General features: G+C 37.7%; 1 protein-coding gene across 1 annotated transcript; it reads left to right on the plus strand.

Moving 5' to 3' along the window:
• Nucleotides 1-1275: 1275 nt before the first annotated feature.
• Nucleotides 1276-16954, plus strand: si:dkeyp-97b10.3 (gem-associated protein 2). Its single transcript, XM_053487107.1, has 4 exons — nucleotides 1276-1708; nucleotides 13910-13941; nucleotides 16211-16243; nucleotides 16678-16954. Exons 1-4 carry the CDS (start codon nucleotides 1659-1661, stop codon nucleotides 16815-16817), a joined length of 255 nt encoding a protein of 84 aa, XP_053343082.1. The 5' UTR covers nucleotides 1276-1658; the 3' UTR covers nucleotides 16818-16954.
• The last annotated feature ends 53 nt before the right edge of the window (nucleotides 16955-17007 follow it).

Consider the following 17007-nt stretch of genomic DNA (forward strand, 5'->3'; position numbering starts at 1 on the left):
CAAATGTAGATCAAATTTCGTATTCATTCATCTCCTATACTGCTTTTCCTGTACAGAGTGTGTGGACCTGGAGCCTGTCCCAGGAGACTTTGGACATTAATTGGGGTACCTAATCTGCATGTCTTTGGACTTTGGAAGGAAACCAGAGTAACGGGAGGAAATCCACCAAGCACAGGGAGAACATGCAAACTCCAGACACACAGATCCGTGGCCCATTATATTCTATAATTATACACATGTACATGCCTAATACTATTAATGGATATGAAATAGCACTATTTAGTAACTAATGAAGGCCCTTGACGTTGTGGGGTTAATAGTGATTGTAGACTTGCATTTTCTGTAGTATAAAAATACCAAAGAAAAAAAAACCCTGCATGTGTCTTATTCTTCATTAACACTTTTTTTTTTAAGTAGAGATAATGAATTAATTGAGTACTGCTTTCAGGTAGTGATGGGAAGTTTGAATCATTTTAGTGACACGATTCTTTGAATCTTGTTCATTAAAATGAACAAATCTTTTTAAAATCATTTAGTTAATTTCATCCTTTTGATCAGAAACAAAAAAATAGTTACATCTTCAATAAACAAAACCCCCAACACATTTACATACAAAGATTTTAGCTATAGTTCCAGTAATAAAAACTATATAACCTCTCATATCTTCTAGTCCTAGTCGTTTGTTCTTTTGAATCTATTGCACTGCATAGCCTATGGGTTTCACGTGACAAAAGAACTAACGATTCGTACCAAAAGACTCAAGGGTAACTACTCATTTCTGATTCCTGTACATAACCTATAGTAAAAAAATAAGAATGATTTTACAAGAAGGCTCCACTGCTGGCATTGTTGCAAAATGTGTCAGAGAGTGAGAACATGAGAGACAGTAAGACAGGGTGAGACACAGCGTGAGACACACCTTGAACATCCTTAACCCTACAGTAACTAAGTAGCATTTAACATCACTATTGTGCGGACAGTTACTGATAGTATTTGTTGTTGTTCATATTAAATAGTTTATAATGTTTCTATATGTCTATAAACGCAGATTCATGTCCTTTTTGTTAACATTCATGTCAGTAACCCTTCTGAACTGAGAGCGAGAGAAAAAGAAAGAGAGAAAGTGAGAAACAGAGAAAGGTTCCTCATTGGCTCAAATCAGAGAGCGGGCTTTTTGTAGCTCCGCCCCTCTCTGCCGGGCTACTTTGTGTCCGTTGAGCTCTGCTGTTGAGTCGCCTGATCTGTATAGCATGTGCACCTCTTTTCAAGCCAACAACATCCATCCGCACATACTGGAGATCGGTGTTTATTCTCTACGTCGTTGTTGTGATGAAAACATTTCTGCGTTCAATCGGATTAATTCATGTGCACGAGACGGAGTCGTTGTTTCACGCACGACAAAAGGGAAAATAATAATAATAATAATAATAATAAGCATCCGCAGATCGGACTTATATACGTGGATCAGTCTTGAGGTGTATGTGGAGGAGTGTGTGTGTGTGTTTGTTGCGCGTGTGCAGGTGAGAAGAGGACAGCGCGCGCTGTCCCTCGCGCATTCTTCCTAGTTTACACAACAAGCTCACCGCACGCGCAGGTGGCTCGAATTAAAACCTGTGTATGCATGCGTGTGTGTGTGTGTGTGTGTGTGAGACTGAGCGATGGTGTTGAGGATGGCGAATTTCGGCGACACTAAAGAAAAAGACGACGGGTAAGTGATGCTAATTTGTTGCAACATGGCATTGTTTTTAGATGCTGCTCAGAGACATGGTGTCTTAGCCTCACTGCATGCGCCATAACACTGTTATAACGCCGCTTTAAAGCGCTGGGGGTCAATAGAAAGTCCTGACGATGAGCCATGATGCTTTTGCTTACAATAAATCATATTTCATCCTCGCATCTGTTCATCCTGTGTCCCAATTTTATCTGTGTAAGTCCACTACATAGGCTGTGTGACTTAATAACAGCGTCATAAGACACACTTCAGGAAGGAGCTGTTCAATCCTGCTACTGTGGCTGAATATGAATATGGTGTATCTAACAAATCCATGAACATTTATCTATTACAGAATCGCATTGCATTCACCAAAGAGAAATCATAATCACAATCAGGACTTATTATCTCATAATTCAGGGCTACTGGAATTAAATTGTACAATTGTTTTTTTTTTCAAGCCAAGGTCTGAATTTCATGTTTGTGTTAGAGTTCAGCTCTTTATTTACTTTTGGATGGAAAACCTCCCGATACGATACCATCACGACACCACGGTGCTGATTCGATTAAAATTGTTTTATTAATATCCCAATTCGATATTACATTAAAAAAATCTTGAATGAGTATTTAAATGAAGCCCGTTCTTTATAACATTATTTTTTTCACAAACGCCATTTAAACATGACAAACTACTAAAGTTTAACATTTTAACTGAGCCACATGTATCTCTGTTATCCGCCATAATTATTATTTCTAATAATTCACTCCTACTACATGGGGTGAAAATGTCTAAATAGTTCAGAGTGCACCACCTGTAGAATTATGAAGAAATGGTAATGGTAATCATTGGCAGTGATCGCGCAGGGTTTAGTGGCTGTAAACACACTGTTGCTTGGGGCTCCCAACGTTGGCACACAGGCCTGCTACCGCTAATTAGCGTTCGCGGTGTGAGACTGGTGTAAGAGGTGTGTAATAAGTGAGTTTGGAGGAAAAGGCAGATCGAAGGGTTTTACCACGCATGATTTTTGACAATGTAACGCCATAAAAATGCGTTTCCGTTGAGCCACTTGTAAGCTTCTGCGCTTGGTACAGAATCGTTTATATCTGAGACTGATCGATCAATCATCTGGCCTGGCCATTCAAACCAGCCAATTGTGTTCACTGAAACATAAAAGACAAACTGTTTTTAAACATCCCTCAGAAAGTATAAACATATATCGATGTGTCCATTTATCTTTTACTTTACTTTTCTTGGAGTAAGCCATGTTCTGCTTGGAGTTGCGCCTTCGTTCCTGTTTCTTCTGCACTCTCTGTCTATATACGTTAAACTATTGCTTGATTGACTCTGTTGAGTGATACGTATAGACACTCCCCTTTGATGGAAAAAGCGGCAGATTATTGGTATATTAATTACCGTATTATTGTTATTTTTTTCACTTTTTATATATTTTTCTTCTCAGGGTTCTCCCGATTTTCTCCCTAATTTAGCAGTAGCTAATACTTCCCCTTATTATGGCACTCCCCTATCATGGCTACAACAACCAACCAGGGAGGGCGAAGGCATGCTTCTTTCAAGACACATGACGCTAGGCAACCGCATCTTTTCGAACTGCTTTCGAACTGTCACACGGTCGGGAGTTGTGTAACACATTTGAAAGATAGCGCCATCCACTCCTTCTGCTTGTGTGACCTCACAGATGCCTATTATCGATGCCCTAGTGCCACGTTCGATGTGAGAGCACTAGAGTGCCTCCCATCCTAAAGTATCACCCTGAATTCAAAGTTGCCGTCTTTGGGTGATTGGGCGAGCTCAGTACTGCTGCTCACTCTGGGACATCATATGCAACATATGCAACAGTGTAACGTGCTAGATTTATGCAAGACTGAAAAACAGTACAAGAGAAATAAGCTTCATGACCAGATCTATGTATACAGATTTGTACCTATATCTGTATGAGATATTTATCTAATGCCTAGTGGGTATGCACACTCATGCTAGGATGTACACCAAACTACTTCTGCACTCTCTCTTCAAACTTGGTACCCCAGTGGGTGAACAAGATCAGGTTTAAACTTGTGAACAAACCTCCCCTCTATTTGGATTTTAAACACTTGGCATGACCTCCCGCTTTCTCTGTTTGATAACTTGATTTTATTTTTTGACATCTTCGATGTAGTGAAAGCAACATGAGTAAAAAGTGAAGCAATGAACCAACAATTCAGTGGAGGAACTGATGTAGTTATTATTGCATTTAGTGGTCAAAAATGGGAACTGCAGAAATTGATATCAGAGGCCCATTGGGGCATGAGTCATGCTGCCCCATGTTCAACAGGGTTGTAGGGGTTGAGAACTTTATGCCAAATTGGGTTAGTTTAAAAACATCTCGTTGTATAACCAAATAATCTGATTGTAAGTAAATTCATTTCCACAAACAAAGGAAAAGTGTGAGTGCAAACAGTCAATCTGATATATCCATAAGCGGTTCAGCTATATTTCCAAGATTTTGCAGAGAAAAAGAAGGATTATGGAGTTTTCTTATGTAATGCATTGACAGAAATGTGTGCACACCGTACAAGGATGAGGGGAAAAAAAGGAAAGTGTGTCTTATAATATCATTCTGCTTCCCCAAAATTTTTGGTCACAACTTTAATACGGACATGTTGACATTTGTTGCCGAATGTCTCAAGAGAGGATTGCACGAGTGTGTGTGTGTATGTGTATATTTCTAAATCTTGTTTCACTCTTGTCACCCTATTTGTACTTTACATCCCCTTGTTTACACTACACAGGTTAGGTTTTGCGCCCGACTTGACTTTGACTCATCAGTACCAACAATTAAACACGGCAGCCCTCGAATTCCAAATGAAGAACGTGCACCGAAAAAAAACCTCAAATGGTGAAGGATACTATAGTCAGGTCAAAAGGATTTGTGACTTTTGAATGCCTATTTTATGGCATAGTTATAGAAATGGACTAAGTATTGGATATTTCACAAAAAAACAAAAACAAGAATGGGAGTGGATGAAACTTTAGCTAAATAAAAATCCTAAAGCAGGAAACAAGAGCGTGAACAAGCACCTACGTCGGATATGCTGACGGTGTTTTGCATAATTCCATCTGCTATCTGACACCATCGCCATCGTGTCGCGTGTCAGGGCGGGAAGCTTTTCCCAAGCTTGTTTTTTTTTTTTGCTTGTCTGTTTAAAAGGATCAAAACCTATACTAGCCGGCCACAAATAAATAAATAAATAAACAAACCTCACACTCTAAGACCTCATTAAGCCTTCTTTAGCTTTAATTACAATTCTACAATTCACAACTTGGAATATGGCCGTGCAATCAGAAAAAAACCTGGTCATTTAGTACCTTCAGGTCGTCAGCCGACTTTGTTTTATTGCCTCATAACGTTGCTGAGTCTAGACCAGACCAACTGAATTAACCCCAGATGATAACCCCGCCTCCAGAGGCTTGTACCGTGGACACTATGCATGGTGGGTGCATCGCTTCATGTGCTTCCCTTCTTACCCTGACGCGCACAACGCTTTTGAATTGGCTCAATTTGAACTCATCAGGTTACATGACCTTTTCCCATCGCTCTAAAGTGCAATCTTTATGCTCCGTAGCAAATTGAAGGGATTTTATTGTGATTAGTTTCACTAACAAGTGGTTTTCTCATGTACAAACAGCAGTTTATTCCAAGCTTGGTAAATTCTCATCACTTGTGTGCGATACTCTTGCAAAATGCGAGTATTTGCAGAAGATGCAAGCAGGTTTTATTTTCTACTGAGGCTGTGATATATTCTGCAGCAAATTCATCATGTTTAAAGTTTATCCATGATGGGAATCATTTCTGAATCGGAAAAAAAAATGGTGGATTCAGTTTATTGTTTTAACCAACAAAAGATCGAGTCATTTGTGGAATCAATTAAATCGCACAGCTTTAGTGCTAATCATGCTGTGTTTTAGGCCTTAAATATAATAAGTATAACCAGTCGCCTGCTGATACCATATAATCATGATACCTAGTTTTCGATTTGATTAAAAATGCGATTCTGTAAGTATCACAATATTAGAAATATTTGATTCTATGATCGTTTTTCCCCCCACATTTATTACAACATTTAAAGAAGTTTAATGAGTTATTAAATGTACACCATTTCTAATAAAATATGTTTTCTTATTTAAAAACCAAGTACAGCGTTTAAACAATACAAAGTAACTTACAAAGGCTTTTAACACACAGTTTTTGATCATGTACCATTTGGAAGCCTTTGCACTCGGTACAGATGGACAGGTCAATTTCTATAATAAATCGAGTTTGGAGTCGGTCACAGTCACCACACAAAGGAATCGCGATTCATAACAGAATTGTTTTTTTTTCAATCTCTAATAAGAATATTAAGTAAAATCAAAGCCAATATAAAGGTCAAAAATGTGTCCAGCACATCCATCTGTGTGATGCCTAGACATTTTTGTTTCCTTTTAGAAGAAAGTTGTCACCTTGCACCACCAGGGTCTGGGTTCGATTTCCGCCACGCGTATAAACTGTGTGTATGGAGTTCACATGTTCTCCCAGTGCTTGGTTGGTTTTCTCCAGTTTTCCTCCCACAGTCCAAAGACATGCAGGTTAGGATAATTGGCGTTCCTAAATTGTGTGTATGTGTGTGGCTTGTGATGGATTGGGTGTGTATGTGTGTGCCTTGTGCCCTACTGTAAATCTCCTGGGATAGGCTCCAGGCCCCCCGCGACTCCGTGTACAGAATAAAGCGGTATAGACGATGAGTGAGAGTAAGACTGCAGTCCTTACTGTAGATACAGTACCTTGACTAACAAACACTTAGATAAAGCAAACAGAACAACTGGTACGTCTGCATTCTTTGAGCGTAGCCTAACGCCCTGTATTTGAGTTTGGATATTCCCTACAGGTCATCTTAATTGTCCTTTTAAAAACCAAACCTCTGTGACTCATCCCTATCGTCGTTATCCCATCTGTAACGGAAGCCTGAAAACACTTCTTGACCCCCTTTTAATTATCACGGCTGAAATTGGACACCAATGTGTTTCTAGGCACAATGCTTCGCCTGCTTAATACCTCTTCCTGTTTTTCAGTAGAAATCCCCTATTTGTAGAATAGGGTGCAGTGTGTGCAATTGATATCACCTCCTTCTCGTCTTCATCAAAAGCTCTGTATCGAAGAGAAACCTCACGCAGATGCCTGGCTCGTTTTCTGTGATGACCTCAAGAGCCTGGCCTGACTCCAGCAAGCCGTCATCCTGCATCCCTTTCTCATTGTGCAAACACAACCCTCGCACTCACTGAACAGGCTAGACCTGATAAGATATCAGGGAAACGTGTAAAACACTATATAATAGGAAGCACAAAGGTGCCGATGGTTAAGTCAGGACCTTTATGGTACCGCAAAACACGAATGAATGCCCTAGTTTTTTGCCCAGCATTGAATTTGCAAAAATATTTTGTGAGCCAACATTAAACAAGAAAAAACGCATTTTCCCATTGTTCCAGTCACCCAAAAATGATTACCAATATTACCAATTTTCAACGCTATTATCATATTTTTGTATATGAAAACAATCAAAACGTTTAGAAAAGACGTGTGAATGCAGTAAAATATGAAATTAATTAGACATTAAACTTCACTTACCCTTAATTTATGATTCCTCTTGGCATCGGCATTTTGCACATTATACAAAAAATATGTAAACTCACTTTCCTTGGCTTCCCACGAACGCTAATAAGTTTTGAACGAGCGCATGGACATTTTATCCATCATTAAAGCACTCCCACATCAAGGCTTACACCTGCCAATCAAGAGGTTTCCTCTAAGCCAACCGCATTTTTTTGAACTGCATGCTCACTCACCGCTTGGATAGCGCTATCCATTCCTTCCTCTTGCGTGAGGTCACAGATGCCCATTGGCTAGGTGGGCTAGAGCCGCGATTGATATGTACCTCCCATGCCTACCCTGTAAGAGAGCTCGGCCAATCAGCTCTCTCTAACTGTGGCTCCCAGCTGTGGGAGACTACAGCATCACGCAGATTCGAACTTGTGTTCTCCAGATTATAGGGCGAGCTTGTTGCCGCTGCACCACTCGGGGGCCCTAAATTATTTCTTTATGTACTGTATATACGATTTCATTTCAGGTCGTGAAATGTTGCAGTTTCTAAATAATCCTACAGGTGGCGTATTTTAAATTGATCTTTAAAAGTTCCCTCCCACTAGCCATTTTTTCTCATTATTATCACAGGGTGGTGCAGCATGCTTGTAGGAAAGTCATTGTTGGGCTCTATTTTTTATTTTTTATACTTGTGTTATATCTTTATGTCCCCATTGAGGTTTTACCACACCATCCGGATTGTGACCTCATGACTTCTGGATGATACGACTGAGCTCATTTCTGTTGTGCCACAAATGAGACAGTCATTTACTTAAACTTTTCTGAGATATATTCTGCGATTCTAATGATTTTTATCCCTAAAAATCAGTTTTATCTAGATTGTCTTCAGTGCATTTTAAGATTTTCTTGCTAGCAATGTTGGCACCTCCGTGACCTGAACTCTACATCGCCGTCTCACCTCAAAGTGCACACTTTTTTACATGAAAGGAAAAAACTATGCAAACGAGGAAGCGTGGCCGATTTCTGCCAGGAGCCGAACAGGTCTTGTGGTTTTTAATCTCAGGGCCTTTCTCTTTCCTGCGCTGACATGTACAAACACGTTCAAAAAATGTTTTTCAGAGCTGCATTCGAAGCCCAGGCGGTTGCTTATTTTACAATTTTTCATGTTTTTGCATAGTTGGTTTTAGGCAAACTTGGTTTTCGGATCCTGGTGACGTATGCTGTATGTGTAATGGTTATTTCTAATAAGGAAAAAAAACAAAAACAAACCTAGTGTCAATTTTTTATTATGCATGGAGCAAATTTTACAACTCTGAAAGTGTAAAGTAGATAAGGATAAGATACACCGCCACAGTAGATTTAAAATGAAGCAATCAAGCCGTGATTAAAGTGTAAGACTGTAAGCTTTAATTTAAAATACAGGCACTTTGTAAAAATAAATATATACATATACATAATTCTATATACATATACTTATCGTGTAATGCACATTTTTTTAAGCTGTAAAGCTACAGTTGATTGGTTTATTTCAAATCTAGTGTGGTGGTGTATTTTATCCTTATCTACTAGACTTTATTTATTTATAGATACACATTCTCCTTTCATTTTCAGAATTCATATGTACAGTATACTGTATATATAAAGGTCATTGTTGAAATACATACAAACACCAGGATTCATAAAATCTCTATGAAATGCAAAGAGGCAGTCTGGAACAGTGAGCCGTCTGTCTCTTAACACAGTAAGGTTAAAGCCAGCCAGGCTGCAGCTGCGTACGGGGTGGAAGTGGGTCACACAGGGTGAATGGTGCGAGATAGTGGACACGCCTCCATTTCCTGTTATTCTGTCTCTGCTGATAGTGAGAATGAAAGAGTGAGAATGAAAAAGCTGTGTTGTGTCGCTTAGCATTTCCTCCTGCTGCATGCGACGGTTGATTTGATCAAACTGAACACATAAAAAAAAAAAAAAAAACATTTCCTGCTTTCCACCTTTACTTCACACTAATGTTTTTTTTTTTGTTCTTTTCATTAAGTTTATCAAAAGAAAAAAGACGAATCTGGTTCAGGAAGTTGACAATGAGGCACATTTACATTAGAAACAAGCCTGGGGAAGGAAGAACAGACCAACATGTACACACGCGCGCGCACACACACACAGACACACTGTGGCACGAACCACAATGGGGAGCTGTTGAGTGTGTGTGTGTGTGTGTGTGTGTGTGTCTGTGTGAAACAAACAACGAGGCTGATAATAAAGAGAGCATTGCATTTTAAGATTTATTGAGTTTATTAAGCAACCCATAACACACACACACACACACACACACACACACACAGTGTGGGTCCAGATGCCGACCCAGTAAAGCCTTTCAGAGGGCCGAACCAAGCACTTAAAAACATTGAAGCAGAGCAGATGTCATGTTACGTACAGACAATAAAAGTATCCAAAATTCAGACCTCAAATTCCATTTTTTTTAAACATGCACACGTCCTCCGAGATCTGTAGCAGATCCTCTTTTGTGGCCAGTCACATGAACTGCATGAAACATGACTTGATTATTTACCTGAAGAGATGAGCTATAGAGGGAGCTAAAGAGGTCAGACCGGAAATGGGACTTTGATATGATGTGCATCTCAGATTTAACCCAGATTTTCCACTATGGGTCTATAAACAAACAAGGAAAATGCAACGCAAAATTATTACTTAGACAGAAAATCAGGAAGGTTTTATTCGAACCCAAGCGTTGAATCAACATGGTTGCTCAGAGCATCAGGAGTAAACAAAGTAGGAGTTTTTAAAGGGGTATAACGAGACATTAAATAAATTACACAAGTCGCCTCCACTTATTCACAGTGAAAAAAACATACTTGTTAAAAAAAAGTTTTGTATTCATGTGTAAGTATACATTTTTATTGCAATTATATAAATATCACATTTTTATAAATATCCTGATTGCTATTTTTTAGGCAAAATTTACATGAACTTACCAAATATGCTGTGCTTTCTGTCAATGTGAATAGATTCGATAAAAAAAAAATAATAATTTTTAAACAAATTCATAAATTCTATTTTTTCTATAGTGTACAGCTGGTTTTCTTATTTTCTTATATTTTTCATATATTTCTTATATATATATATATCTTTTTCATATTTATTTCCTATTAAGTCATCAGAGCATTTCACTGCATATCGTACTGTGTATGACTGTGTATGGGACAAATACAATTTGAATTTGATTGCACCACCTGAAGGATTATAGAGGAACTGCAGCCTTTTACCATCTCAAATGCATTAAAGTGCCCCTATTATGCGTTTTCAAATATGATCTTTCATGCAGTGTGACATGTAGCTGTATGTGAACATAAAATATCTGCAAAGTTGTGACGCTAACAGCGCACAATGAAATGAAGTTTTTGTCTATAAAAAAAAAGAGGTGGCTCACATTCGCCTAAACGAGTCGTTAGCAATTAGAATCTTTTTCTGTTACGGATCCACGTCACTAAGTAACATATTTGCATAATGTCCGCCCACGTTCTACATCGCGAACAACTTGCCACACACAGTATTAACATATGACACTTACCACTGGGAAATGTCCTGCTCCAGTCGCGCTTGCGAAACAGTTTCTTGTCGATGTGCCACTTCCACCGTTTCACTGTCAGACTCCGGCTCAAATTGATACGGTAAAATCGAGGCCATCTTTTCTATGTATTGACGGGTCTCCAGAGCTGTCGTTCAGTTATGATTATGGACGTTTCGTTTTCTGACACACGCTGTAGCGGTAGACCAATTATAAAGGACCGTGCCATCTGACCAATCACAGCAGTGAGGGCTCACGGAAAGAAGGAGTTTAGACAGACTGAATCTTTGAACTGCTTCACACGGGTTGTTTACGAATCATTTAGACATGGGTAAAAAAATGAAATCAATTTTTAGAGAAATTTTTTTTTTGACCTTGCGTACATGTAAACCTGTTTTAAGAGACTCATAAAGCAATATTAGCAACCTTAAAAATGGCATAATAGGGGCACTTTAAGAAAGTGATACAATGGGTATAGAATCACCGCCTTGAAAATAATCACATTTAGTTGCTTTGTATTTGATTTGATTTTTGTTTTATCCAGCTGTATTAACCTAGTGCAACTTTTGACATCCAAATGAAAGATACAACACCGATGTATCAGAAAAACAAAACAAAAAACAAAATCACTGATTTGGAAAAGGATTACCCCCTCCGAAAAAATTACTTGTAAACCCCATTAAGTGAAGCTAGGAACCTTTTCCAGGCCACACACAGCCATTTGACTTTGAACTGTGATTAGCTGTGATTAGGTCCAAAGACCTCGGAATAAAGTTGTGCAAAAGTCAGCAGATGGATAAACAACAGCACGGCAAAGTCTATTGCTAAGAAGTTAATGTTATTTGGTACAACACCCACGCTGGATCAGAATGTCGCTCCAAACTGAATGAAGGAATGTGTGACAGACTGGTCATTGCGTGCATGCATGTGAGAACAATATTACGAATTTTCCACAAATGTGGCTTGTCTGGGACGATTGCAAGAAAAAAGCGGATGGTGGTCAGATAAGAGAATTATTTGACCACATCTCCCGAAATATTTCTGGCGGGAATCCAATATAGTTTCTTACAGGAAAGAATGGTGGTGGTCATATCCTGTCATGGGCTGTTTTTGGAGCACACATCAGAATAGAAGGAAAGTGGGTTGGGTAAAACACCACCAAATTCTTGAGAAAAATCTGCAGCCCTCCAGCAGAAAGTCGATAATTCTTTTCTATACCCACCGTATGGGAGTAACTCTAACACTAGGTGTTTCCTGAGGCAGATCATTCCTTCACCCGTACAAGTCTGTACCAGTGCAGTGCTCGCATTGGCTTTTACACACAGACTGTAGTATCGGAAAGACATTGTACATTATAATATGTATTAAACTGTTTTTGTTTTTAAATTATACATTCACAGCACTCCTCATTATTCAGCGTATTCCTTTATCGATACCCAAACGGAAAGAAAAAATATTCCAGCACATGCTTGCATATGGATTTTGCCTGGGAAAAAAAAAGAACAGCTGTGTTTTTGCACGTGCCGCCTGACTCTGACACAAACACGAGACTGTGAATCGGGAACTGCGTTTTTTATTGAGGTGATATTGAAGAAATTTAAGAACTGAAAATTGACACACACACATACACACACACAGCACGTGCACAAACGGAAATGTGTGTGAAATCTGTGGGGATTTATTTTATCTTTTTTTTAAAGGTGAAGCGCAGGTTAATTAGTTTTATTTTACTTTATATTTTGTATTAATTATTCTTATGTATTTATTTTTTTGGGGCTGTGGAACGAATAATTTGAGTTTCTATTATTTCTTATGGGAAAATTTAATTTGGTTTACGAGTGTTTTGTAATATGAGCCCGTTCCGGAACGAATTATGTAACGAATAAATGTCTACAAAATATAAATCATAAAAAAATCTAGAAAAATAGATGAATCCGAGGTTCCACTGTAGATTTTTGATGATTTTTATTTTAAGTGATTCCGTGGTCGCATGAACTCATTACGCGTTTTTTAATGCAGATGGTGTAAATAAATATCTACATGCATGTTGTTTCAGATAAGATACATGTCCACATTAAAGTCACATAAAACAATCTGAATGTGAATATAACCCAACACATATTATAAATTCTAACACAAGAGGTCGACTGATATGGCCGATCTTTAGAGATCAGGGCACGCGATGGCTAACATATGATGCCACTGTTTTGTTCATCTCCATCTAATAAAATGTAACCGTTTAATAATGACAAATAATTCACAAATTTGCTTAACTTGAATAAAGATTTATTTAAGACTGAAGTTATCTAAAATTAAGTTTGTATTTTTACAATATATGCATTTTTTTCATACACATTACCATCTAGTACTACTCTGTCCTTGTGTGTAAGTGTGGTCGGCTGATCCTAATCTAACAGATAACGAACAGCTCTCTTCAGTGACCACCCAGGAAGTGGCTTTCTTAGTTTCGGTATTTACTAAAGAAAGCGGCGTAAAACTGAAACGGAAACATTTTACCAATTGTTCCCCTTTTTTGTATTAAGATAGATGTTTTACGTTTAGCACAGTTACCCTTGAACAGTATTATGTTCCTTACGTGACACAAACTGAGCAGCTTTTAAATAAACATAGCCTATATGTTCATTACCGCCACCTGCTGGTGGTGGATGCACATGTCTATTAATAAATCTAATATATTTAAAAAGGTGTTAATGGCGGATGGCGCTGTGGGTTTAGTGGTTAGCACTGTCACCTTGCACCGCCAGGGTTGAGGGTTCAGTTCCCGCCTCGGTGTGTGTGTATGGGGTTGCATGTTCTCCATGAACTCCCACAGTTCATTGGGATAAGAATTTGATTTGAATTGGATACTGTGTATTTATACTGCTTTCCGACACATTGTAACTTAAAAAAAAAAACATTCTAAATATTTTCATTTGCCAATAGTTTATAGTAACTTCATGTTTTTTTCGTTGCTCTCAACAGAAATGCAGATATTCCTGCTTCAGATCTAAAAGGTAAGACCTGCATTTCTTCAACACTCCACTAGAGAGCACTACAGCCTTTTCTTATTTCAGTCAAAAGCCCTTCTTTCTGTTAAGCCGTATCACTTCCACTCGTCTGTTTATGTCTTTCTGTTATCACTTCCACTCGTATCAGCTGTGTGAAAACCACTGCGCTCTGTAGCTCTCCTTTGATCTCGCTAATCATCTCTCAGGAGTAAAGCGCTGAAGCGAGATAATCACTTCCCTCCCATCACAGCTGTGTATATCCAGCTGTTTTCCAGACCCGGACGTTTTTTAAAGGCAAACAGAAATCTACAGAATTTGGACACCATCAGTGATGGCTGATCATGAAATTAATGAGGACAAATATTTTTAGACACTGATAAAACTATTAGTGATGAGAACGATCTGTAGCTCTGTGCGTTACTGATACTTGGGCATCATCACCGGGGATTTAAGTAAATTATAATTATTCTATTATACCATGTTTTTAGCATTTATCATTTTGATATAATTATTATGACTGCAGCATATCGTATTGAGATATATGAAGTTTGACAGCAAAATGAGACAGATCCATTTTTGCAGTTTTGAGATTTTATTTTTTTCAAATGAAGCAAATCATTTATGATTTTTAAATGATAAAAAGATTTTGAAAATGCAGAAATATCAAAATCAAAATTGTTTTTGTTATAAAAGTGTGCATTTCATGTGATTTCTTTTTTTTCTTCTTCTCAGAAAGCTATAATTTCATCTCCTACAGTTTTGGCATAATAGATCAATCTTATTATTATTTAGTATCAATAATATGTTTGATTTAATACTACTACTACTAATAATAATAATATTAATAAAAAAGTGCAATCCCATGCTACCCATGAATGTGATTTCATAGTGATGCAAACAGAAAGTAGTAAATGCAAATTAGATGAAGAAAAAAAGTACAAAACTTTTTGGATAACAAGGATTGAGGAAGCTCATGAGAAACATTTGCAGCAATACAAAAACACAATCTTTTGTTTCACTTCAGTAGAAAATTTAATTTTCATTGTTTTTTTTACTTTAGGGGACGCCTGTTGGCATCAACAGATGTGCGGCAGTCGTCCCCTAAGGCTTAGAACATTACAGTCATAGTAGACAGAATGTGCTAGATTAGATTGATACACAGCGCATACATCAGCTTTAAATGCATGCATTAAATAATTCTTTGGATTGTGTAAAGCTGCTTTGTGACAATGGCAATTGTTAAAAGCGCTACACAAATAAAACTGAATTGAATTGAATTGAATCAGCTTCGACACACGCTCACAGCACATGCATTTCCACAAACACACACCACATGCATTTCCACAAACACACAGCACATGCATTTCCACAAACACACAGCACATGCATTTCCACAAACACACAGCACATGCATTTTCACAAACACACAGCACATGCATTTTCACAAACACACAGCACATGCATTTCCACAAACACACAGCACATGCATTTCCACACATAACTTGTAAATCCTTGATGCATATTTGCATTTTTTGCACATTTAAAATTTTGTAACGTTATTTCTCTGCTTTAACACGTGCGTTCCCTACAGTTTTGTTAAGTATGTCACATGGTGTTCGAACAACAAGCAGATTGCTTAAGGTTCAACATTACAGAATGTGTAGCCGATGTTAAGAGACGCATTCCAGTTATATATTGTTGCTGGAGTGACTTAACTAGATTATGTACACATTCTCCAAAAATCCTATGAACACATTCAAAGCACTCTTGGTTATATATATATATATATATATATATATATATATTATACATGGGTATTATCGCTTCACTATATGCTGACATGACAGAAACAAGCAATGCGATTGGCTCATTATACTGTAGCTTAAATCATGGAATGTTAAAGTTTCAAATAGAACACAAATCTTTTTCACTAAAACAGAAATGACAAATCAGCACAAATACAGGCAGAGACAGATGGATAAAAGCCTAACTTGAAAGTTAAGGTCGTTTAATGCAATTAAATACAGTTGTTTCTCTGACTTCTCTCTTATGAACATCTGTAACATCATTATAAACATCACCTCTTATCGTACCTACTCATACAGATGCAAATATATATTAATCAAATGCACTGAAAACTGAAGTTATTCGACTGTATTGTCATTTTCACCTATTCTGTAGTCATACTGATGTAGTCCTGTATACGTCTTTAGTTTAACAATAACTTATGCATAGATTTTTTGCATATGTTCCCTAAATTTCTTTTATTTTGCAGACAATCAGACTGACGATGAGTACAACAGCTCAGGTAAAATATGTCACTATGTGCGTTCACTATGTGTGTTCTGATTCGGATTTCAGTTTAAATTAAATTCCAGAAATTTATTGTCCATTCTAAAATAATGTAAACTCACTCTGTATTTATTGCGTCAACAATCCATGCATTATTTTTCATGTTAAATGAATAAATATAAATAGTTAATGGATAATATCTGTAATGCATCAATACCTGTCTGTGGTAATGTTTTAGACAGAACTAGGACCAGTAATGACTCATCCATAGGAACATGTGGAACAGAACCCCTGTTATACTTATAAGTCGCTTGCATTACTTGTACTATATTCCGGATGGCTGTATGTTTTCAATGTACGACTGCATATTATGGAACTGACTTTTTATTTCATTTCTGGAAATAAGAGTGTTTAAATTGAGCTTCATGCTTGTGTTCTTCTTGCATTCAGGAAGTGAAGAATCATCATCAGAAGAAAGTCCGGATGAAGAAGAGGAAGAAGAGAACGAGGAAAATAAGGGGGATTCAGGTCCGATACTTTCTCAGTATTGTAGCTTGTTCCCTGACTTTCTCTTGAAGTTAATAAAATAGAAACTAAGATGAGAAGCTACAGCTTCTAAGATGAGAAGCTACAGCAGTCCCGAAGTCCCGAAGACTTTGCTGTGCTGAAAAGCATAAAGTTACAGTTTTACTTCTGACCTTTAAAAAAAGAAAGCACTGACTCAGGAGGCTTTTTGGAAAAGAAAAAAAAGTTCTGAATAAACATCTTTTTACAGAAAAT

Source organism: Clarias gariepinus, chromosome 25 (genome assembly GCF_024256425.1).
Source record: "Clarias gariepinus isolate MV-2021 ecotype Netherlands chromosome 25, CGAR_prim_01v2, whole genome shotgun sequence".
Taxonomy (NCBI): Eukaryota; Metazoa; Chordata; class Actinopteri; order Siluriformes; family Clariidae; genus Clarias; species Clarias gariepinus.